The following is a 23441-nucleotide window of genomic DNA, read 5'->3' as shown; positions in this document are numbered from 1 at the left end:
AAGAGGGGGTACTGAGGCAGAAAAGCCAGGCGACCGCCTCTGGACAGAGGGCAGAGGTGGACTGGCACCAGAGTGCCCCGAAGCCTGGGGCCTGGGCTGCCTTGTGTTACTACAGCTTCATAGAAACAGGAAAGGGGTCCACTGGGGGCTCCATGGTCTCCTTCTGGAACCTGCTGGGCCAATATTCTAGAGTTCAGAATTTCCTGATCTTAGAAAAATCACCACAGGATGCCTCCTCTATTATGTTAGACCTCAGTTTTTACAGCTCTCTGGATCTCGGAAGTGTGGGACCTGGGGGACTTTACAGGTAAAGCCAGTTGCTGAGGTGGTACGGGGGAGGCCGTGAAAGCACCCAAGTGCACGACGCCCCCACCCACCACCCCATCCCAGGGCAGGGGGCACGAACTACGGTTGGGGGGCGGTGGAGCTCAGAGACCCATGGGGAGAACACCACAGTGCAAAACCTTCTGGGGAGGGAGAGGTTCAGATAAATCTGGTGATAAAATCAAACAAATGCAAGCGCCTAGCCACCACAGGGCTTCACGAGGCCGAGAGTCTCAGGCCTGCTGCCCCAGCCTTGGTCTCAGCCTCTGCAGGCCACACTTCCAGAAGGTTCTGCTGAAAACAGGGGGCAGGCCCCTTCTTAAAGCCTTCTGCTGGCTCCCTGCCACCCTCAGGCTAACAGAGCCCACAAGGCCCCACCTGGGTGGGTGGTCCCTCCCTGCCTTCTCCAGTCTGGCCTCTGACCCTCCTGCCTCCACCTCCAGACTTCTGACTCCAGGAAGACTGGCTTTTTTCTCCTCCTCGGATGGGCCTCACTGGCTCCACCTCCAACCCTCTGCACTTCTTCCAACTGCTCCACACCTGGCTCACTCCAGTGATTTCTTTAGGCCTGAGACGGCCCCTTCCTCTCAGAAGCCACCTGTGCCTTGCCCATCAGCTCTTCCCAGTCAGGGTCCTGGGCACCCTGATTTGATTAGAACTATTTACCATGCAGCTCCCTTAATCAACCGTGACCTCCACGGAGGCAGGGCCTGCCTTCGCCCCCGACCCTTAACATCGGCATTCACTAAATGAGAGGCTGCTCTCGCCTTCAGCTGGAAGGGACTGAGCATGCACCACATCCGGACGCTGGGGAGCACAGGAGGAATTCTGGCCAAGGCTGAGGACAGAGGAGCAGCGAGGACCTCCCAGGACGCTTGAGCTGCCCAAGAACCACAGAGATCCCCTCTTGAGTGCCACCCAGCCGATTCCTTCACTCAGGCTGCTTCTCATCCCTGAGCTGCCTGGGGAGGCTGGAACGGTCATCTCCATCTTACAAAGGGTTATGGGTTCAAGATGAAGAAACCACGCAGCAGGCAGAAGCGGATGCAGCCGTGAGCCAAAGCTCACACAGCCAGGACCCAGGGGCAGAGAGCGCAGGCCCCCCGCCACGCTGCCTGGCTTTGTGACGGCCTCCGGTGAGTGACCTTGCCTCTCTATGCTCCCAGTACCTCATCTACAAACCAGGAAGAACGGCACCTGCCTCCCGGGTGGCTGGGAGACATAACTGAGACACCCACTCGGCCCAGCGGTGGGAGTAATGAGTGGTGACCAGGGTCGCCCGGAGAGCAAGGGCCTCGGCCTGGGCCCCTCCACGCTCCACTGCAGAAGGCCGCCCACCCAAATCCCGTTTCTGCAGTTACTGCAAGTCAGATGCTTCAGTGTGCTCTAAAACAAGTCTGCGAGGCCAGCCCCAGCCACCCTTGAACTGAGGTCTGGAATTGAGCCTTGGGACTGAGTGCTGGGCAGCTGCGCTGAATCAGGGGCCCTGAGCAGGACAGCCAAACCTGGCCGCCTGGGGAGCTTTCTAGAAACACAGATTCCTGGCCTCCATTCCCAGAAGCCGCCCCCGTCACGGCCAGTCCAGTCCAGGGCGCCTGGCTCCACAGTTCTTAATACTTTTGGAGCCAAACGCCTGTGAGAGACAGGAGACGCCTGGTTCCCAGAAACACGTGCACACACTTTCGACAGCCCCCTTGGAGGACCGAGTGCCAAGCACCCGAGGCATGGGGCCTGGCACAGGCCCATCAACTCCTCCGAGAGGCTTTCTCCCCAGTGCCTTGGTGGCGTGAGATCTGATGGAAAGCCTCACTCCCCTGCCGCTCGCCCACCCTCCTGGGCGCCAGACGCAGGTCACAGGGGTGACCCACAGTCTTCACCCTTCAAGAGGGAAACAAGAAGCGAACACAAATAAAGCCCTGGAGGTGGAAAGGAGGGCCAGCTGCTCCCCACACAGGCCCGACCATGGAGTCAGCTGCCCATGGGGCTTAGGGCTGGGGCGCCAGGCCAGTCTACAGAGGGGACGGGGCCCCGGGGGCAGCTGGAACTTGTCCACAGTCATGGCCGGTGTCTGAGAGGCTGCAGTTAACACTTCAGCGCTTCACATCTAGACCCTCGCGGCCTCTCAGCTGTAGGCTGAGACAGGCTGATTGAGTTTCAGCTCAGAGAGGCTGGGCAGCCTGCCCAGAGTCACCCAGCTCGTCACAGACAGGACTGTCCCTGTCAGGGATGTCGGGGAACTCTCCTGATGGATAGACCGCAGGGTTTTGATGAGGGAAACGCTGCGGGAGAGGCGAGTGCAAACGCAGAGCAGAGACAGCGCGGCATGGAGGGTAGGGGCTGTAGGCGGCGGCAGAAGACTGGCGACGACAAGAACAGGGCCCCCCAGCACTCCCCGGGGACACTGTTCTCTCACTTAATCCTCATCGCCCTATGAGGAGGTACGACTGTCAGCTGTATTTCATAGACAGAAATATCATTACGGACAGACAGAACGACCGCCCAAAGTCACACGGCAGAGTCTATGTGCCAATGCCGGCAGGAGGAGGTGAGGGTGGCCCTGCCGGAAACCTGGGGGAAGCACCAGAGCCACCCCCCTCAAGGGCACTGGCTCCTCACCAGCCAGGCCGCTCACCACTCAGGTAAAATGAGCCATTAACTAGCAAGAGAGCCTCTGTCCACTACGGACAGGTTCCTTTCCACCTGTCAAAACAGTTTCAAGGACTCAATCTGCAGCCCGGGTTTCAGTGAGAACAAACAGGAAGGTGTTTCTACCCTCCTGATCCTCACTGAGGAACATGACGGCCGCTGTCCCCACCAACCCCTCGCCCCCACCGAGCCCTGAAGCTCGGGTGGCCGGAGCTGGGCATGTCTGGGCTCCCTTCACCCTGCAGACGCCTCCACTCCATGTGACGAGTTTCCTGCGGGGGGCAAAGCTCCCATGCCCCCACTCCAGGACAGACTGCACAGGGTGGAGGTCAGGGAGCAGGGAATGAGTCATGGGCAGGGCTGGAGGGAGGGGGCAGACAGCCGCCCAGACTGTGGCCAGTGTCACATGCTCTCCGACGCCTGCCTCGCCAAACCCGTGTCTCCTCCCCACATGGTGGTCAGCTGGGACTAGGGAGACAGCTGGGCCTCAGGTCACTCCCGCAGTTTGGTCTGAGGAGTCCCTGGTACAAGACCCTCAGAGGAGCTGGGACAGCAAGGCCTGCTGTTATGGATGGGGGTTGCGGCAGGCTAGCCCCTCCTCTATGGGGGCCCACTTCCACCCCCCAGGGAGTGTGGGGCACACACGGGCCCCAGCCCGGCAGTACGGAGGCGGCCTCCTCTCCAGCTTCACAGCCCATCCACCAGCAACCGGCTTGCTGCAGAGAACCCCCTGCCCCACCAGGTCCATCCCGTCCACTCAGACATCCTGGAGGTCAGGTCAGCAGGACAGGGCTCACAATTTCACAGATGAGGAAACAAACCAGCTCAGCGAGAATCGGGGCTGTGCCGGAGCCACAGCACGCTGCAGCCGGGGCCAGGCAGGGAGCACACCGCAGCGAGAGGGACCCCAGGTATGGCCTGGCCTCAGCCCTTCTGCATGGCTGCACGTGCCCCTGGCGCTCATTTGGCCACGATCCCCATGTGTCTTTCGAGGGGCTGAGTGGGAATGAGGATGGACTGTCTGCTCTCCCATTCTAGAGGGGGAGAGAGACCACCAGCACGAAACAAATGTGCATCTTAACAGCAGGCGGCCTTTAGTGCAATGAGGCAGACAAGCAGGCCCCCAAGTTGGGGGCAGGCGGGGACGTCATGTGACATGGGAGCCAGGAAAGGCCCTTCTGAGCTCTGCGCTGGGTTGATCCTCAGTAGGCATGAGACTCTCCGGCACCTCTTTCAGATGTCTGGCCTCCAGGAATCCCTCAACACGTGAACTCTGACGGGGCCTGACAGGGCTCCTGTCTCAGGCAGACACCCCCAGAGGCTCCCACCCAGCTGGGCCCCCACCTAGCCCCAGACCCAGCCTCATCCACCGCAGCCGGAAGCTGTCAGGCCTGGCCAAGCTCTCTTCCCAGGGCAAGGCTCTGCTGACTGGGCACCCGGTGCTAGGGCACAATTTCTCCAGTGGCTGCTTGCTCCCAGCCCGGGGGTGCTCCTGCACCTCGGGCCGGGGCGACTTCTCCATCTCTGCGATGGAAGACCAGCTTCTGAATGACCTCTTCCAATCCCGATGCGCCAATTCCTCCCTCACCCTTGGCCTCGGGGTCATGTAACCAGGGCAGGCCCCAGCGTGACCCCTCCCTCACCCTTCCCACGAGGGCTGCGGCTCAAATGACACCCTCTCTGCTTTCCTGTGGCTCACAGACCACCTCCAACAAATCTCCTGCCCCTCCTCCAAGACCTGCCAACCCCTCCCTGAAGCCCCCAGCTGAGACCCTCCATCTCTCAACTGGGCAAGCCCCTTGGCCCAACTTCCCACAGCCTGGTGAGCCTCTGTCTCCCTCAGTCCCAGACCAGCCAACAACTCCACTGTCCTCCCCAGACACAGGGCGACTCACCGGCCAGGACCACCAGGCCCGCCAAATCCCATCTCCCGAACTCACCAACTTCACAAATGAGCCTTCCCCTGCCTGGGAACTCCTTCCCCTGCCACCCAACTCCTTCCCTCACAGGTCGACCTCAGCCCCTCTCCCTGGCCCAGACAGACCAACTCTCCCCGCCCTCCCATAAAGTCAAACCATTTCTCCAGGTCATCACCTCTCCACCTCAGACCCACTGATGTTTCTGGAGAGTGAGTGCAGACCAGTCCCGCCGTCCCTCCCAGCCACCATCCTCTCAACCCCTCCCAGCCAGGCACCAACTGACCCTCCTGCTCAACATTCTGCCCCCCCAACCCCCGCCTTCACTGCCTCTTCACGACTGCCCATGAGACATAAAAAAACCCAACCAACCAAAAAAAAAAAAAAAAAATCCAGACTGAATCTGCCTGGATAACAGCAGCTGCTATTTATGTGGCAGGAACTTACAAGGACTATCTTATTTAATCCTCACAACTTCCCCACAGTAGAAATTAGCACCTCCATTTGCAGAGAAAGAAACAGGAGGCTCAGAGAGGAAAAATGGCTTCCCCAAAGCCCAACAGCTGCTTAACACACAGCTGTTGCTCTTCTGGGAACCTGTGGGCCAGAAACTTTCCCCTACTCCCACCCCACCCCCGGCCTGGACTCTCCAACTGCCGCGGCCACCACCACGTTCCAGCCCACAAACGGAACATCTTCCTTTCCCCCGGGCCCGAGCCCACCAACCGACTGGAAGCTTGTGAAGCATGCCCCCTCAACTTCATGAACCAACTCGTCCAGGCTAGCCCCTAAAATGACCAGTAGCACCTAACGTCACCCCTAAAATGACCAACCATAACTGCAGCTTCATGAAAGCCCAATCTGGCCGACCACTTTCCACATACAACCTTATTCAGTCTCTCTGAAACCCCGTGGCGTGGCTATTCTCACCCACTTACAGGTGGGAAATCAAGGCTCTGAGGAGTTAGGAACCCAGCCTGAGGTCGTGCTTTGGGTAAATGGGACTCAGGATTGAGGTGGAGTGCAGGCTAGCCACCATCCTGCTCTGCCTCTCCAGTTCTTTCCCTCCTGCTCTGAGCTCCCTGGACCGGATGCTATATCTGGGGCCTGTTCCCTCTTCCCTTCCTCAGCCCTAGTCCCCCAAGCCCTCCAACCTAACCTATCTTGAGGGCCGAGAGCCCAGGGACTTGGCTGGCTCCCAACACCAAGAATTTGAAATTAACCACTGCCTCTTTAACAATAACTGGCTGGGGAATTTCCTGGAGGTCCAGAGATTAGGACTGTGCTTCCACAGCACCAGGCCCAGGGTTTGATCTGTGGTCGGGGAACTAAGATCCCCCATTCCGCACTGTGCAGCCAAAAGACAAAACAAACGAAACACTAACTGGCCAAGACGGCATTTACGGCTGCTCCTCGTGGGTTCAGCTTTCAGTTCCCACGTTTCCCACCCTCACATCAAAGCCATCCATGTCTCCACTGCCCACAGACTAGCAACATTTCTACCTCTCTCCCCAGGGCCAACAGACCAACTTCTATAGACCCGGGTCCAGGCTGATCCCTCTCATCTTCGGCTCCATCCCAGCACGAGTCCCAGACCTGTCCAGGACTCAACCCTGCCATCCATCTCTGGAGTCACTTTCCACCTTGCCAGCCCCACAGATAAAACACACTCCTCCAACTGCTCTTTCAGTTCCAACACAGAGCCGACCTTCTCCAGAGAACTTACAACCTATGCAGTCACTCTCTCCCTACCACACCTCGAACCATCAAACTTCTCCAGCGCTCTCACCTTCCACCGCCAGCAACTCCAATGCTTTCTAGGGGGAAGGCGGGACGGGGTTAGGGGGAACAAAAGAAGGACAGCCCTCCCAGAGCCAGGCTCCAAAGTTCCTCTGCTCCTGAATGACTGACAATGTTCTGCTTCCCTTTTTTTTTTGGGGGGGGAGGTGGGGGTGGAGTAGGGGAGGAGAGGACTATCTCAACCAGCCCCAAACTGACCACCAACTAGCTTCTTTTTCTGGCAAGTTTGTTTACCTTGCCTCCCTTTCCCAGTCCCGGGATTGACTTGACTCCTCTACCGCCAGACTCCAAGTTTACTCCTTGTCCTCCTTTCAGCCAAGGAAGTTGAGTCACATGACCATCCCCAGCCCCGAGGCTTGCAGACAGACAACTGTAACCTCTTTCTGTCCCCATGGGCCCATCAAACTCCTCCAACTGCCCTTTCAGCGACAATGTTGACCCACTCTTCCTCCCCTGACTGTTCTATCCTTCTCTGAGGGAACTATGAACTCAAAGGCTGCTGCCCTCCTAATCAATTTCCCAAGCCACTATACTTTCTTTGATTGCTCACCATCTGAATTCCTCAAACGATCACCATCAGCGTCCTTTGGGGAGAGGAGAGAGGGAGCATAAACCAGCTAATGTTCACCTTCCCAACCCAACAGCCACTCCCTAACACCCTCCAAGCTCTAAACTGACGACTGTCTCCTTAAATCATTACTAGGGGCAACTTATTGAGCTCCACCTCTGTACTGGTCGTCGCACCGACTCCTAAGTCCCCAACCAGCCCGCCCCCGCGCTCCAGCGGTGGCTATACCGTGTCTCCAGGGGTCTTTGGGTTCCACAGCTCCGGACACGATATCTTCGTCGGAAGGGAACGTAACGCGCTTGGCCGCAGCCTTGAGGCGCCCGTCGGCCGGGGGCGATGCAGGGCCGGGAGACGGGGCCTCGGCGGGGGCCTCCTCGGCTTCGCCGTCCGCGCCCGGCCCGGGCGGCGCCTCCTGCGGCGGGATCTCCATCGCCGCCGCCGCCGCCGCCTCCTCACGGGGGCCCTGGGGACATGCCCCGGGCCCCGGACTTGTCTCTCCGGGCCCTCCCGCCGTCCCGGGGCATGGGCTCAGCCACTGCTTCAGGCGCCGACTCCGTCCTCTCTCCTGGTCGTCGTAGTCGTCGCCGCCGGGATCTCGAGCGCGCCTCCCCCGAGCCCCGTGCGCGTCTGCTCCTTCGCAGCCGCACTTTCGTTAAGGGCCAGTGATCCCGCCGCGTACGCGGAAAAGCAGAAAATCAATTTAAGTTATTTTCAGGTAGAGTTGTCTGGTGCGTTGTTAAAGCGGGTACCAAAAAGCAGAAAGAGCCACGGGAAAAAGAAACCTGAGTAGTGAATCTGCAGAGCCTGAACTGCAGAATACGAGGGGCGGGGCGAGACGGACGCCGTCTCCCGGAGCAGCGCGCAAGCGCGAACCTAAGCCGCTCCCCCGCCCCACGCCTCCCGGCTTCAAAGTAGATAACTAACATTCAGGCCCTCACACATTCGTCACGAGCTCAGGCAACGGAGAAAGGAGTGGAGGTGATAGGAGTAAAAACATATACTTGGTGAGGCTAGGCCAACTGATATGGAGAGAAGCAAAGAGATGGAGAACTTGAAAGGCTATAGGAGTTGTGTTGACTATATGAGTACAGGTGATGGATGCTGACAGAGGGAATCTCTGCCTGGAGACAAAGCCTGTCTCCACTTGGTTAGGCTCCAGCTTTCCATTTGCAGGCTGCAATTTCATCAATGACCCTCTTTGGATTTTGTGGTTATAACAGACGGTAAGTCGTGTCGGGCTCTTTTCTATAAATTGTATTTTATATAAACTTAAAAACGGAAATGAGTCCATAAGGCGTATTCTAGCCTTAATTTAGCTTTTTGTTTTTTTATTTTTTTAAGAAAAGAAAAAGCTAGACGAGGGAAGAAATTCCGAAAGCAAGGGACGAATCTTCCAACTGAAATACCCGGCGATGGAGCAGGTAGATCACGGAGCCAGTAGCGAACTAGCACGAACTCAAGCCACGCCCCCACAAGGGCTGACTCAGTCGTTTACTATTCGCCTCCGCACTTTCTCCGCTCTATCCCAACCCAACCACAACCCTGGGTGGGCGGAGCTAAAACCAAAAAAGGTGACTTGGGGAGGAGCAAGTGACGTCGTTGCTAAGGCAACTCGAAATCTGGGCCCAGGAGTCACCAGAGGTAGCGTTGAGAATGAACCAACGGGAGCTGAGGCCCTGCACAAGCTTCATTCAACTTCAGGGGTTGCTGCACTTTGACCACTGAAGATGACCAAAGGAAATCACATCTATATTGAACGGAATCTTCACTTACATTCTTAAACTGATGGGACTACAGAGGGGGCAGAAATTACTTTTTGAAACAATCTACTGAGGGAATTCCCTGGAGGTCCAATGGTGAGGACTCTGTGCTTCCCCTACAGGGGGCATGGGTTCAACCCCTGGTGTGAGAAGATCCCAGTGTCATGGCCAAACAAATAAAAGTAAAGTGTGTGAAATGGACAGCCAGGCTACAAAGCCGGGGTTAAATGGAGAAGGGGCAAAGTTTCACTCTAACCCTTAAACCCCCTTTTCCCCAATGGTGCTGCACGGTTTGACCCACCTAAAGGCTACCCACCTAGAGGCCAGGCAATGGGAGGGACCTCTTGTGTGTGACCATGTGACCCAATTCAAGTCACTCCCCTCACTGTATACAAGCCAGCCCACCAGAAAAGTCCAGGTCTCCCAAGTCTGGCATCCAGGTCACACCAGCTGTTCTAGACTAGCCATGGTCCAATCCTCACATCTTTATCCCAGCTCCTCCCACTCCTTTGACATGTCTTCCCTTTCCTGACCCAGCTCCACAGGATTCAGCCTTTCAATAGCCACCCTTTCACTCCCTGAATCTGGCTCAATCCCTATAGGCTACATTAAAAAGAGAAATAAAACAAGAAGCAAAGTTTCCTGAGATAACTGATTCCTTGGCAGGAGGGAAGCATTGGGGAATATTTCCAGGGTGGCTGAACTTTGCACCCTCTTCAATAGACAATTTCCCATTAGGTAATCTGCCGTCCTTTATTCCCTCCCTCTGTCCCAAATCCTCAGGAACTGGCATGGGGCCCATATATCTGTAGAGTTGAGAGTTCTGTGAGGTAGAGCATTCCTTTCAACAGGATGTAGAACCCATGGGGTTGCAGAAGTTTACTGACTACACCCTGGATGTCCAGAGATGTGAGAGTTGCTTGGAGCTTGGTGCGAATTTCCAAGGGGGTTCTGAACTCTCTGGGGCCCAGAGGTCCAAGCTCAGGAACATATGGAGGCCTGGGAGACTGTAGCTACGCTCAAGGCAGAAAGATGAACACGATGACGTCTTTATGGCTTGAAGGTGTATGAGATAATGTCACTACACCGGAGCAGTGCTTCAGCCTGCACGCCTATTGGAGTCTGAAGCTGCGACACGTAGAAATTGGCCACGTCCAGGTCGGTGGCTCCGAAGTGGGCGATCACCTGCACACCCTCGTGCAAAGTGAAGCACACTGGGCGCCCCACCATGGCCAGCAGGCTGCGGAGGTAGCGCTCCCGGAGGGAGGCTCGAGCCTGCTGTTCCCGGGATTCCCGAGACTCTGGAGGCTCCGGGACTTCAGGGACTTCCGGTTTCGGGGGAGCTCTGCGTCCATCGGGAGCAAAGCCTTGGTTCGAGCCATCAGGACCCCGGGGGAGCCGGAGCACAGGCACAGGAGTGGCCAGCGGAGTCTGCATTATCCTGGCTGTTGGGTGAAGAAGTAGACCAGGGAGTCATTATGGGGAGTGTGGAGCTACAGGAAGAGGGGGCTTGGGGCAGAGGCCTATCTACCCCATTTCCACTTAACCTGTCCAAAACCCCACTCCTAAGTCCCCCTTCTAAAATCTGTGCCATCCCTTGGCCAGTCACCCCTCTTCCCAGGACCTATCACCCCCATTTACAAGGTCCATGAAAGCAGAGCCTTTGCACTGCTTTTTAAATTTTATTTTTTAAGTTTTTGGCTGTGCCACCCAGAGGATCTTGGTTCCTGGACCAGAGATCAAACCCATGGCCCACTATAGTAGAAGTGTGGAGTCCTAATCACTGGACCGCCAAGAGATTCCCTGTACTGCTTTTATCCCCAGTCCCTGGCAATAAATATTTGCTAAAAGAACAAGCCCTGACCTCTCTCACAAACAGCCCATCCAATCCATTATTTGTGGAGGAGGGTGTGGCAACCCACTCCAGTATTCTTGCCTGGACAATCCCCATGGACAGAGGAGCCTGGGGGGCTACAGCCCATGAGGTCACAAAGAGTCAGACACGACTGAGGGACTAAGCACAGCACATCTTCCAAGTAAGTTCCCATTCACACAGGAGTCAGCTCAAAAGGGGGATTTTTTTTTTAAGGGTGAAATTTTTTGAGTCATACTTATTTTAAATAAATAAATGAAACACAGGGAGGAGAGGGGAAAGTCCTTACCATATGTTTGAGAAGGCCCAGGATATCTGCAAAGTGTTAAAAGTACCTCCTCAGAAGATATTCCTTGTAAAGACTTCAGAGTAACTCTGCAGTGGAGGAAGTGGTAGACACCAGTCTAACGTTGGCATTAAATCAACATGTACAGTAATGGGGCAAACAAACCCCAAGGGCATCCTGATATGACACTCGGGACAGGGCACCCCGTCTATGGTGGCCCTGCCAAAAACGGATGACCTCAATCTATTGAGGCAACTCAAACTGAGGAACAGTCTACCAAAAAAACAAAAACATTAGCCTGGTTCTTCAAAAATATTCAGATCATAAAAGACAAATGTCGGGGCGGTGCCGCAGGCAGTTCCCTAGTTAGGATTAACCAGTGGTTAGGATTTGGTGCTTTCATAAGAGTGTGTGTGTTAGTTGCTCAGTTGTGTCCGACTCTTTACAACTCCATGAACTGTAACCTGCCAGGCTCCTCTGTCCATGGGATTCTCCAGGCTAGAATACTGGAGTGGGTTGCCATTTCCTTCTTCAGGGGGATCTTCCTGACCCAAGGATTGAACCCACATCTCTTAGGTCTCCTGTGTTGGCAGGCGGAGTCCTTACCATCTGAGCCACCAAGGAAGTGGCCTGGGTTATTCCGGCTTAGGGAACTCTAACCGGGTTATCCCTGGTTAGAAGTGGCAAACAAAAACAAGAAATGCTCAGGGAGAAAAATATATATTTTAAATTAAAAAAATATATATATACACACATATATATATGTGTGTATATATATATATATACATATATATATATGTGTATATATATATATATATTCTTGAGAGTCCTTTGGACAGCAAGGAGATCCAACCAATCCATCCTAAAGGAAATCAGCCCTGAATATTCATCGGAAGGACTGATGCTGAAGCTGAAACTCTAGTACTTTGGCCACCTGATGCAAAGAACTGATTCATTTGAAAAAACCCTGACGCTGGGAAAGATTGAAGGCAGGAGGAGAAAGGGACGACAGAGGATGAGATGGTTGGATGGTATCACCGACTCAGTGGACGTGAGTTTGAGTCAACTCTGGGAGTTAGTGATGGACAGGGAAGCCTGGCGTGCTGCAGTCCATAGGGTCACAAAGAGTCGGACATGACTGAGCGACTGAACTGAACTGACTGATTCACAAACTAATAGTTTGCACTCTGTCCAACAGCTCGGTCTAGCCACTGTCATTTCCTGCCTGGACTACTGAAGTCAGCTCCTCACTGGACTCCCGATTCCACCTTTACCCGCTGCCAGTCTGTCCTCACACACAGCCAGAGGGACCCCATTAACACCTAGGTCAGATCACATCCCTCTTCAGTTCAGAGCCCTCCCCTGGCTGCCATCTTGCTTAGAGTCAAAGTCAAAGTCCTCACCACAGCCCTCAAGGCCCTGCATGCTACGGATCCCGCCCGTGCCCTGGCCTCACGCCCCCGCCTACTCTCTCCACCTGGCCGCACTGGTCTCCCTGCTGGTCTCAGGCACGCCTGGTGTGGTCTCTTCGTGGGCCCTGATACTGGGGTTCCCTCTGCCTGTACTGCCTTCTCCCCATTCCCAGAGCAGCCTGTCTTCAAGATCTCCCCTTCAGCCCCCTTCGTCTGAGTCGGCTTCCTCATTCTTCAGAGCATGCCCCTCTCTTACACGTGATGTTGTCTATTTACTGGTCTGCTTATGGTCTTTTTCCCTGTGAGACGGCTGCCTCCCCAACAGGTAGCGACCTTGCTTTTTCCCCTCTGTGTAGCCCCAGCTCCTGGAACATGGGGCGGCATACAGACCAGACTCCTTAAATACTGTGTCTGCTGGAATGAATGGAACGGAAATTGAGCTCTCAGGCCTGCTTAGGTGGGTGACCTCAAGCGAGAGACAAGAGCAAGAGACCCAAGCAAAAGACGTTTCCTCTTCCACTGTGTGGAGAAACGGCACCAACGGCCACCTCCACTTGTTATCAGGATTCAACAGGCCTCTGCACCATAGGTTCATGACCTACACACTAGGTTCTCCCTAGTGTCACTGAAGTTACACTTGAATAACAACTGTGTGAGTGCTGGTACTGCTGTGTGACCTAGGGGGAGCTGCCTTAGTTTGCCCATCTATAAAATAGACTGACAAGAGGACCAACCTGACAGGGTTGCCACGGGGACTAAATGACCCAACAAATGTGAAAGTTTAGCACTCGCCTGTAACATGTTACATGCTGCTACACTGAGGTCGGGTTTTTTTTTTTTTTCAAGTATAGTTGTGCTAGTTTCAGGGATACAGCAAAGCAATTCAGTTATATGTATATATATATAAATATATATATAATTCAGTTATATATTAAAATATATATATATATATTTTGCTCTTTAGTTGCTAAGTCACGTCCAACTCTTTGTAGCCCCATAGACTGTAGCCCGCCAGGTTTCTCTGTCCATGGGATTTCCCAGACAAGAATACTGGAGTGGGTTGCCATTTCCTCTACAGGTATCTTCCCCACCCAGGGATCAAACTCATGTCTCCTACATTGGCAGACAGATTATTTACCACTCAGCCACCAGGGAAAACTATATATATGAAAACTATATATATATATGCGTATACATATATATATATACACTTCTTTAGGTTCTTTTCTCTTATATGTTATTACAGAATATTTAGTATAGTTCCCGACTGAGCTATACAGTAGGTCCTTGTTGCTTATCTATTTTATATATAGTACTGTGCGTACATTAATCTCACACTCCTAATTTACCCTGCACCCTGCCCACTGCACTGATGCTGACTGCATGTAAGGAGATGCTGGCATTGTGGGCAGGAGAGAGGACCTAAGTTTCAGGCAGTACACCCCTCCCCCTGCTTCAGTCCCCTCCTCTCTAAAGTGATTCACTGAAGTGACTGACACGAATCAGGTACCCAGGTCCCATCCCAGGGCCACTCACCATACAGAGGTGATTGGGATTGTCTTTTTTTCTTGTGAGGCTCTTCCTGTCTCGGCAGCTCAACTGTCAGCTCCTTGCAAGAAAGGATCCTGCAGAGAAATGAATCAACGTTTCTCAATTGCAGCTCTAAGTCTGATCTCACACCTCCTCTGCTCAGAGCCCTTCCATGGCTCCCACTCCATCTGGCCAAAAGCAAAAGTCCTCAACCCAAGCCCTATCACCTCTGTGATCTCATTTCCTTCCCTTCTACCCTGTGGTCACTGTTGTCAGTCCCTGAAAATGCCAAGCACATTCCTGCCCCGGGGGCCTTTGCACATGCTATTCTTACTGCTTGGAACCTTCTTCCATACATGAGACATATATATTTCCAGATACATGGCTTGCCTTCCTCCCTTACTTCACTCAGGTCACTGCTCAAACATTCCTCCTTACAGGGATGAAAATAATAGCCCTTTCACCTTGCAGTATCTTTTTTTTTCCACATCACTATCACCTCCTGACAATATGCATTTACTTGTCTGCCCATGTGCCATCTGTTCTGCCACAGCACGTAAGCCTTTGGGAGAAGGGACATGTCTGATTACATCACAAGGGCTGGCAACCAGGGGTCACTCAATAAATATCTGTGGAAGGATTCACTCCCCCTATTATCCAACTGCCTTCTCTGCACCTGACCCACGCTGGGTGGTGCTGGAGACCCAGCTGGGAACCAAAGAGCCCGGCCCTACCGTCCAGTGGATGACACACTAGGGCTCCAGACAGTGACACCAAGAGTAGGCAGGGCTGGAATGAAGGAACCCGGGGGCCTCATGAGCCCAGAGGGGACACCTGGCCCTGCCTGGGTGGGTAAGAGGTGGTTTCCAGGAAGGGGCTCCGGAAAGAAGGCTCTGATAAGCTTACATTGGAGCAAAGACCAGAATGGAATGAGGAATTGAGCCATGAGGCGATATGGAGGGGAAAGCATTCCAGTTCGAGGGGACAGCAAACTCAAAGCCCATAGAAGGGTGACTGGGTGATAGTAGGGAAGCCAGTGTGCAGGAGGTGGGGGCAGGGGCCTTGAGGACTGGGGTATCTCTGAGTAGAGGAGGAGCAGGGTCTGACTCATAGGATCCCTCTGCCTGCTGCACAAAGAATGGACTGTGAGGGGCAAGGGGAGAAGCAGGGAGCCCAGTGAGGAAGCCACCTCATGGGGAAGATGGAAGATGACAGAAATGATTGGATTAGGCTATCTGTTGAGGATTGAGAGCCCTCACTATTTGCTAAGGGACTGGGCAGAGCCAAGGAAGACTCCCAGGTTTTCACCTGATGGGCAAGACCACAGTGAACAATGAATTAATGGGACTGCTACATGACAGATGGCTGTGAAGGAGATTAAGGGATATGTACATTTTCTAATGTATCTGACCAAGGCATTCCCAGTTTAGTCCAGGGTCACCAGCCCCCAGGGCTCTCTCCCAGCACTTGTAGGTTAACACTTTGAGTGTTCTAGGAGAAACACTCCTCTCTAGGGCTGATGGGAAATACGCAAGTTGCCAGAAAGTTCTGTTAAATTCCTTAGTAAAACAAAATTAAATTAAACATGGGCCAACATAGGCCATGTTTTTGCTACTAGAGAGGAAAAAAAAAAAAAATTGGTCATACCTGCACAATCCCCTTTTCCCAAAGAGGAAAATGAAGTTGGGTGATGTCAAAGCATTTACTGGGTGCAAGCTGGTGACTGACAGGAAAAGGGAGAAACCAAGGTTGGTCTGGTAACAGTCAGGGCCATCACACCTGCCCTATATGCAAAAGGGCAGTTTTTTCAGTCAGCAAAGGAGAGCCATTGAGGTCTGGGAGTGACTTGATAAGAAACTGGTTTGAGAAAGGTCACGTAGGGTGTGCCCAAGACAGCAAAGGCAGATATTCTTCCTGGTGACCAAGCCGAGAGTCCTTAATCCTATCAGTTTCCAAGCCAAGGATTTCCTGCCCAGGTTTCAGGGGAAAAAAAAAAATTGGATCCCATTCCCCACTAGAAAAACTAAAGTGCCCATCACTTGGATCAATGGCAGGGGCAAGAGACTCACAAACTTCCATTCTTGGGGGCCTCAAAGTTCACTTTCTAGAAAATAGGAATGATCGGCTCCGTGGACAAACACTTAGCTAAACCTTCAGTGGCCAGGGTTGGGAACCAACTGAGCTACCAGATTAACAGCGAAGACTCTAAACCGAATTCACCGAGATACTGACCAGCCTACAACCACCACCCCAAGGGCTGACCCGGTCTGGATACAAATTAGTTAAATGGGGCGTCCGGTGAGCATCTGGACATCGAGCGCTGAATCCCCCCGCCCCCAACCAGGGCCGGTCAGTTTCCTTTCGTTTCCGCCCCGGCCACCCGTCGCTCTCCTTTTTTCATACTAAGTAGGTCCTCCCGGCCCGCAGGCGTCCACTCCCCACTCCGCCCTGGGCTGGACTTTTTTCCAACTTCCCGACACAGATTAAGCGGACGATTCTGCTCCAGGAAAGGCCGGAGTCTGAGGACTTCAGCCATTATTACTGTTATTATCGTCGTCGTTATTATTTTCCCGAGGGGTTGCATTCCGACCTCCGACACCTCCCCCCTCCCCCGCAACTCACCCCGGGCGCGGGGATGTCTCCGCTGCTGCGTTAGGAGTGCAGTCCCTCCCCGATGCAGGTGTTCGGGGACTAGAACTTCCCAGTAGCCGGCGCTGTAAGCGCGGACCCGCCTCTTCCCGCCGCTCGGGGTCTTGCACACGGGTGGGCGTCCCGTGCTGGGACCGAGGAGCGGGATCGTGCTCGCGACCCACCACTCTGAGATTCACGGCGCCTGGCGCCCCTACTTCCGCCGGCGCGCCAGCTGCAGAGGCCCGGGCGGGCCGCTAGCCTCCGAGCCTGGGTTCCGCCCGCGCCGCTGCCGCCGCCCCACGTGGTCGCGGGCGCGCGCTCGCGGGCTCGGAAATCAGCACAGACCCCGGGCGCCACCCCACCAGCGGCTTGACCCTGCGCTGAGCTCTTGATCTACCAGTCTGCGTGGTGTGGACGTCCAGGATGTCCATTTTACAGAAGACGAAATTGAGGCTCCTGTCGTCTGCTTCAAGGCACATGGGACTTGGCACCCCCACCCCGTACACGTGCACACTCCTACCCCTCACCTCCATTCTGAACCCCACCTTCCCTATTGAAACCTTGAGATCATGCTTTCAGTAGCCACGCACCAGGAAAAAGCCTTGCAGAGCAGCACCTGGGGGAGACCAAAGGTGGTCATTTTGCCTTGCAGGACTCCCCACAGCCCCTTCTTACAATGGGAAACTGAGGCCTTGAAAGGCAGAATGTCTGTTCTGAGTTGGAAACACACTGCTCTGGGCTCAGAATTCATTCTTCCCCACGGTTTCACTAAGGGAGGGGTCTTGTGGACCTCAGCTTACCACTGGATCCCCAAGACCCAGTACCTGGTACAGAGACCCTCTGCAGATATATTTTGAAAAAAATGCATATAGAAGGAGCTCAATACGCAATCTGTTAACTGAACTATGAACCATTAGGAGCTCTGTTCGTGAACAAGATGGATTTGGCTCCCTTCATCTCAGAGCCTGCATTCTAGGGAGATTGAGAGAGATCCAATAGGTTATTACATGAACAAATACACCGACAAGGTCCTTCAAGGCTTGACAAGGATGCAAAAGGAATAAAACAAGGAAAATAAGATAGGGGGGTAGCAGGTTGGGGGAGCGTCTTTAATTGGGCCGTCATGGGAGGTGGCATTGAAGAAGAAGCCACCTCAGGTCATAGATGGGAAACCTGAAGCCCAGGAGGGAACTGGGGACAGATGGGGGTCAAGGAGTGTAAATTGTAAGGCCTTCGGCAGGGTGGGGCTGTCTTAGATCCTGTGGTCAGGGAGGTCCTCTGGTCTTTGGAGGACGGTTGAGCTGAGACCTGAATAACAATATGAAGGAGCCCTCAGGCTTGCAGCGGCACTCCAGGAGATTAAGCATGTGAAATTCCCTCAGTGTTGGGCTGAGGACACAGCCGGCAGGCCAGAGCCAACTGACCCTGGCCCTGACCTCTGGGGGTTGGGGGGGCTTGTGTTAGGGAGAGGGGAGATAGGAGAGTAAACAAACAGTTCTAGATGGTGATGTGGTCGGTGCCAGGAAGAAAAGAAAACTTGCAAGGTTGGAGGGTGGGGCAGGGTGTTGATGCCACTTCAAATAGCAATCAGAGAGTAGCTTTGACAAGGGAAGTTGGAGGAGGCCCCAGCGGAAGGAGGCTATTGGTGGGCTATTTGGTTTTAATGGCGAGTCCAGGTCTAGGAGCAGAGTCAGTGTCTGTGATCATGACCCTCCAGGGCTCCAAACCCTCCCAAGGCTTCCGTCTCAAAAAACCCGAAGACTTTAAAGTGGTCAAAAGATGTCCCTGGAGCTGACCTTGTTTTCTCACAGAACTCCGTCGATACAGAACTTAATTTACAGAACTCCTCGAATACACAGGCCTGGCATGGGGAGAAAACTGAGGTCCCAACCCCACCCCAGTAATCCTGTCCCTTTTTAACCCTTCCTAGCTCTGCCCTCCCCCCAACCCTGGCACTTGTGGTGGACAGCACTTCATATTTTAGTTTATCTTGTTGAGACTCTGTCTTTCTGAACGAATAACCTGCAGGAGGCCAGGGTTATTGTCTGTTTTTCCACCCTGCTGCATCTTAGTGCTTAGTCCAGCACCTGGCACACAGTAGGCGCTTAACCCTTGTTAGCCCAAGGAATTTTTATTGTAATGTATTCAGTGGAATAGGTCAGATTACTATCAGGCGCCTAGCTAGAAACTTGGCCCCTACCATTTTCTCGCTTGGGGGTGTGAGTGGGCACCTTGTGCCTCAGTTTCCACCAGCCCGGAAACGGGGTCAGGAATAGCTGTTTCCGTGCCTGGTCGTGTGAACTCGTTATCTTTATATTCAATCGTTCAGCCAAACGCAGGGGTCACGGTCCTGATTGAGTTTGGCTGAGGGTGGGGCAGTCCTCCCCCGGCAGGCCCCGCCTCGGTGGGCGGAGCCACGGGCCGGGCCAGCACGTGTAAGAGTTCGCTGCGGGTCGCCGCAGTCACTCACCTGGGCGCCTCGGTCTGAGCGCGCACGCCTCGCGTGTCCTCCGCCCGCCAGTCCGCCTGCCCGCGACCCATGTCCCGCCGCAAGGCCGGCTGCATGCCTCGCCGAATAGAACCCGCGCCCGCCGCCAGCTCAGACGACGAGATGGAGATGCGAGACCTCGTCATCGACGTGAAGCCCGAGCCGGACCCGCGGCCCCTGCAGGCCCCGGGGTTAGGGCCCTTCACCCCGAAGGAAGTGCCCGCGCCGGAGCGGTTCGAGAGCGAACCCCGCCACTGCGCCGGCCCCGTACCCATCGGCGGCCTCATCCACGCCCTCGGCCTGCGCAACCAGTGGACGCCGCTGTCCCTGAGCCCTCACGGTGAGCGCCCCCTACCCCAGCCCCGGGCCAACCTCCCTCCCTTCTCTCTCGGGTGGGACCTCCTCGGGGCACGGACCCCCGCCCCTCTCCCCCCCCCGACTCCCGGCCCCTGCCTTAATTTCCTGGCCAGGTCCTGGCCTCCAACCTGCCTTTTGACCTTCGGGTTTCCCCTCTCCCTCGGAACCCCCAGGCCCCATCCTGGCCCCACCCCACGCTCACCACCCGCTTCCTCCCTGCAGACCGCCAGCCGTGGACCGACAAACACCCAGATCTGTTGACCTGCGGCCGCTGCCTGCAGACCTTCCCATTGGAGGCCATCACTGCCTTCGTGGACCACAAGAAGCTGGGCTGTCAGCTCTTCAGAGGCCCCAGCCCCTGCCAGGGCTCAGGTGAGTAGAGCCGGGATGCAGTCACCGGTCTCAAGTTCAAGGGCCCGGCTTCCTGTGGGAGAGGGGCTGAGCTGGACAGGCGGGGCAGTGAGCACTACTTCCCCTTTCTGGCTCCCCACCGGGTGCAGCCTAGGCGTGGCCAGGGCCTGCCCTGTCCTAGGGCCGAGACTAGTGGTGGTGAGGGGGGTAGGTGGGGGCGGGGCTGGGCAGGGGAGGAGGGCCACCCACAGGGTGTGGCCAGCCCCAGAAGACTGGTCTGGGGATTTGCCATACACACACCCCCAATCTGGTTTCACTTCTCCTTCCCCTTGGCCAGAAATAACTGGCCAGGTGGCTGGACCAGTGTGGCAGTAGGGGGGACCTCTGGGGAGGGCAGCGGCCTGGGGGAGGGGAGCCGAGGCCAGCTGGACTGGGGGTGTTGTCACCCCCCTCCATTTATTTATCACTTCTCATCGAGGTGCTGGGCATTTGCTTGGAGTTGGGGAAGGGGCTTCTGGCCTCCCTCCCTGATGGACTCTCCCAGCCTTGCATGCTAGGAAGCCCCTGTTTTCAGCCAGGTCCTGGGTGTCTGGATACCTGGGCTCCCGGCCGTGGGTAGGAATTAAAACCCTTAACTTGGTACTAGACGTCTGGTGAGCTGAGCTTTTGGTCAGCATCGATTATGAAGCTCATACACAGCTCTGGATTTCTAGCCCCTGTGCCATGTGCCCCTGGGATTTGTGAGAAATGGAATTATATTCAGGGCTGGGCCAGGGAGAGGGTCCTGAAGTGAGAGGGGGAGGGGGGATTTTGATTGCAGCAGGGAGGCTGACCCTGTGGGCAAGGGTGGGGCTGTGATGGGATCATGGGAACAAAACACTCAGTAGGTGCTTGGGCTTGGGAGAATTGTGGACACCGATGGGCTTCCCAGGTGGCTCAGTGATAAAGAATCCGCCCGCCAAGCAGGAGATGTGGTTAGATTGATCCCTAGGTCCAGAAGATCCCTTGGAGAGGGGAATGGCTACTCACTCCAGTATTCTTGCCTGGGAAATCCCAGGGACAGAGGAGCCTAGTGGGTTATAGTCCATGTGGTCGCAAAGACTTAGTGACTAAACAACAGTTAATGCTTATAGAGGGCTCGATGGACCAGAACTCTCAGCTATTCTCCATCTGAGGTCACAGCAAGTCTAAAAGGGAGAGGACCCCTAGGATCCCCATATTCTAGCAAATGAGGAAACTGAGGCTCAGAGATGTGTATTTCTTGCCCAAGGTCACACAGCTAGGGGGCAGGGGAACCAACTGGAAGTCAGGACAGGCCCCACCTGTGCTCTTGATCTGTGCATCGGGAAAGCCGCCCCCATCCCAAACATAAAGGCAAAAGGATATGGAAATACATTACTAATAGTACCTGAGGGTTAAAAGAAAACATTGGTGACTGCTAAGCCTTCTCCCCATTTAAACCTTGGCACTCTTGTCTCTAAGGCAGGAAAAGGGGATCATGGATGGGACCCAAGTATTTGGGGCCTGGCAGAGACATCCAGTTATCAAGAGCTGTTTTTACAAGTAAACCAATCATTTTTCCTAAAAACATTTTCCTCTCTCCCACTCCCCGGGATTTCTGGATTGAAACCCCAGCTCTACCCCTTCCTAACTGTGTGACCTTGGGGAAAGGTCTCTTTGCCTCAGTTTTCCCATCTGGAAAATGAGTCTTTCCTAAGGAAAATTTTAACAGGGAGCTGCGGGTGGCAGGTGCCCAGCAGGCCTAATTGGGTCAGCCCTTCATGACCCCAGTATAAGCTAGCACTCCTCTATCCATCCCTCTCTTTTAACTTTTTCTTGAAGACTTTTCAAACACAGAGGGAATCCCCAGGGATTCATGTACTGCATGGATTTTCCTTGCTCCGTATCTCTCCGCCCTGCTCTCTGCACAGCTTCACCTGGGGGGCGGGGAGCCTGGCCTCCTCTGCTACCTCTCAGCCCCTGGACCAGAGCCTCTCTCACACCTCGTGTCTAGCTGGCAGCTGTGAACTGCAACTGCTCCGACTTGCCAGTCACACTGCTTCCTGGCCCTTCTCCCCTCTGCAGAACACGAGGACCTGAAGGCCTTGAACTGCCTCCGCTGTGGCCGACAGTTCACAGGAGCCTGGAAACTGCTGCGCCACGCCCAGTGGGACCACGGACTGTCCATCTACCAGACGGAACCTGAGTCCCCGGAGGCCCCGCTGCTGGGCCTGGCTGAGGTGGCCGTGGCCGTGTCGGCCGTGTCGTCAGTGGTGGGGCCTGAAGCCGAGGTCAAGGGCTCCCGGGTGGGGCCCATGGGGCCCACCCGGCGGAGCCCCACCTGCCCCGTGTGTAAGAAGACCCTCAGCTCCTTCAGCAACCTCAAGGTGCACATGCGCTCGCACACGGGCGAGCGGCCCTACGCCTGCGACCAGTGTCCCTACGCCTGCGCCCAGAGCAGCAAGCTCAACCGCCACAAGAAGACCCACCGGCAGCTGCAGCCCCAGAGCCCCTGCCTGGCCGACACCGGCCAGGAGCAGGCCTCCACTGCCCCTCCCGAGCCCGCCGCCCATGCCGCAGCCCCTGCCAGTGTCCTTCCGTGCAGAGGAGGAGAGGGGGCCGGGGCGGCCGCCACGGCAGGGGTCCAGGAACCCGGGGCTCCTGGCGGCGGGGCTCAGGTGGGCCCTGGTGGGGACGGCTGGGGCGCTGACACTAAGGAGCAGAGAAAGGACCAGGAGAAGAACCAGAAGACATCACCCAAGAAGACGCTGAAGCCGGCGGGCAAGAACCGGGGGCCGGGGCCTGGGGGCAGCTGCGAGTTCTGCGGGAAGCACTTCACCAACAGCAGCAACCTGACGGTGCACCGGCGCTCGCACACGGGCGAGCGGCCCTACACCTGCGAGCTCTGCTCCTACGCTTGTGCCCAGAGCAGCAAGCTCAACCGCCACCGCCGCATGCACGGCCTGGGGCCTGGCGGGCCCCGCTTCGCGTGCCCCCACTGCTGCGTGCCCTTCGGCCTGCGGGCCACCCTGGACAAGCACCTGCGGCAGAAGCACCCTGAGATGGCTGGGGAGGCCTGAGCAGAAGGAATGCCCCCCTGCCATCCAGGGCACCATGGTTACCCACTTTTGTGACCTCCTATCCTTCCCCGCAATCCCTGAGTAAAGCCTGCACGTAGCTACACGTGTTTGGACTCTGGTTTTCTTGGGGTGTCTGAGCTGGGGCGGGAGGCTTCCCTCCTTGGGGTGGACAGCTGGACAGACCGGTTTGGCACGACAGGGTGAGGGGAGAGGCTGGCCCCCAGTGCCCGGGGCACCGCAGGACTGGCACAGAAAGCTGTGCTCCCGGTTCCTGGTGTGGGCGAGGCCAGGGCAGGGGCCGAGGCGAGGGTGGGGAGAGGCCTGGACCTGTCACCGGAGGCCCCTGGGCAAAGTCCTGGCCCATTCTCCACAGGCGGGGTGCTCAGCCCTTTTCCCACCACATGGCACCCAGGCCCTGA

At 55.5% G+C, this 23441-nt stretch overlaps 3 protein-coding genes and 1 long non-coding RNA gene across 11 annotated transcripts in view; 2 read left to right on the top strand and 2 right to left on the bottom strand.

Moving 5' to 3' along the window:
• Positions 1-7851, bottom strand: part of PPP1R37 (protein phosphatase 1 regulatory subunit 37) — a 36411-nt gene extending 28560 nt beyond the window's left edge. For 2 of the 3 annotated variants that reach the window (XR_008703806.1, XM_055551471.1), the window contains exon 1: positions 7483-7850. Coding sequence is in view for 2 of the 3 variants with exons in the window: in XM_055551471.1 (XP_055407446.1) it covers positions 7483-7684 (202 nt within the window). In the remaining variant the exon portion in view is untranslated. Of the gene's footprint in view, positions 1-7482 lie in introns of all 3 variants that reach the window. The other variant, XM_055551472.1, reaches the window with a different exon arrangement.
• Positions 7852-8170: 319 nt separating this feature from the next.
• LOC129630899 (uncharacterized) lies at positions 8171-8844 on the top strand. The gene is made up of 2 exons (XR_008703807.1): positions 8171-8477; positions 8596-8844. It is a non-coding gene; the product is annotated as an uncharacterized LOC129630899 (long non-coding RNA).
• An 808-nt stretch (positions 8845-9652) lies between these two features.
• GEMIN7 (gem nuclear organelle associated protein 7) lies at positions 9653-19964 on the bottom strand. Of its 6 annotated transcripts, XM_055551477.1 has the most exons (5): positions 16738-17045; positions 15763-15899; positions 14122-14210; positions 11177-11262; positions 9653-10459 (listed from the first exon to the last, which is right to left on the bottom strand). In XM_055551477.1, the coding sequence occupies exon 5, from the start codon at positions 10449-10451 to the stop codon at positions 10065-10067; it is 387 nt and encodes a 128-aa protein (XP_055407452.1). In that variant the 5' UTR covers positions 10452-10459; positions 11177-11262; positions 14122-14210; positions 15763-15899; positions 16738-17045; the 3' UTR covers positions 9653-10064. The 6 variants fall into 6 exon arrangements, with proteins under 6 accessions (XP_055407452.1, XP_055407454.1, XP_055407450.1 ...); XM_055551479.1 differs by lacking the exon at positions 15763-15899; XM_055551475.1 differs by lacking the exon at positions 11177-11262 and having other exon boundaries at positions 16738-17043.
• Positions 19193-23123, top strand: ZNF296 (zinc finger protein 296). Its single transcript, XM_055551473.1, has 3 exons — positions 19193-19574; positions 19814-19963; positions 22028-23123. Exons 1-3 carry the CDS (start codon positions 19286-19288, stop codon positions 23020-23022), a joined length of 1434 nt encoding a protein of 477 aa, XP_055407448.1. The 5' UTR covers positions 19193-19285; the 3' UTR covers positions 23023-23123.
• The last annotated feature ends 318 nt before the right edge of the window (positions 23124-23441 follow it).

The sequence above is a fragment of the Bubalus kerabau genome, chromosome 17, assembly GCF_029407905.1.
Source record: "Bubalus kerabau isolate K-KA32 ecotype Philippines breed swamp buffalo chromosome 17, PCC_UOA_SB_1v2, whole genome shotgun sequence".
Taxonomy (NCBI): domain Eukaryota; kingdom Metazoa; phylum Chordata; class Mammalia; order Artiodactyla; family Bovidae; genus Bubalus; species Bubalus kerabau.
Note: the sequence above shows the minus strand (reverse complement) of the source record. Positions and strands in the feature narration are given on the sequence as shown.

Coding starts and splice junctions, on each gene's coding strand:
- GEMIN7 (XM_055551474.1), bottom strand. CDS start 19,882: ATGGGAAGGTCTGCAGGCAGCGGCCGCAG. Junction 14,211..19,853: donor TCTGCAGGCAGCGGCCGCAG/GTCAACAGATCT, acceptor ATTTCTCTGCAG/GATCCTTTCTTGCAAGGAGC. Junction 10,460..14,121: donor ATCCCAATCACCTCTGTATG/GTGAGTGGCCCT, acceptor TTCACCCAACAG/CCAGGATAATGCAGACTCCG.
- ZNF296 (XM_055551473.1), top strand. CDS start 19,286: ATGTCCCGCCGCAAGGCCGGCTGCATGCCTCGCCGAATAGAACCCGCG. Junction 19,575..19,813: donor GCTGTCCCTGAGCCCTCACG/GTGAGCGCCCCC, acceptor TCCTCCCTGCAG/ACCGCCAGCCGTGGACCGAC. Junction 19,964..22,027: donor CAGCCCCTGCCAGGGCTCAG/GTGAGTAGAGCC, acceptor TCCCCTCTGCAG/AACACGAGGACCTGAAGGCC.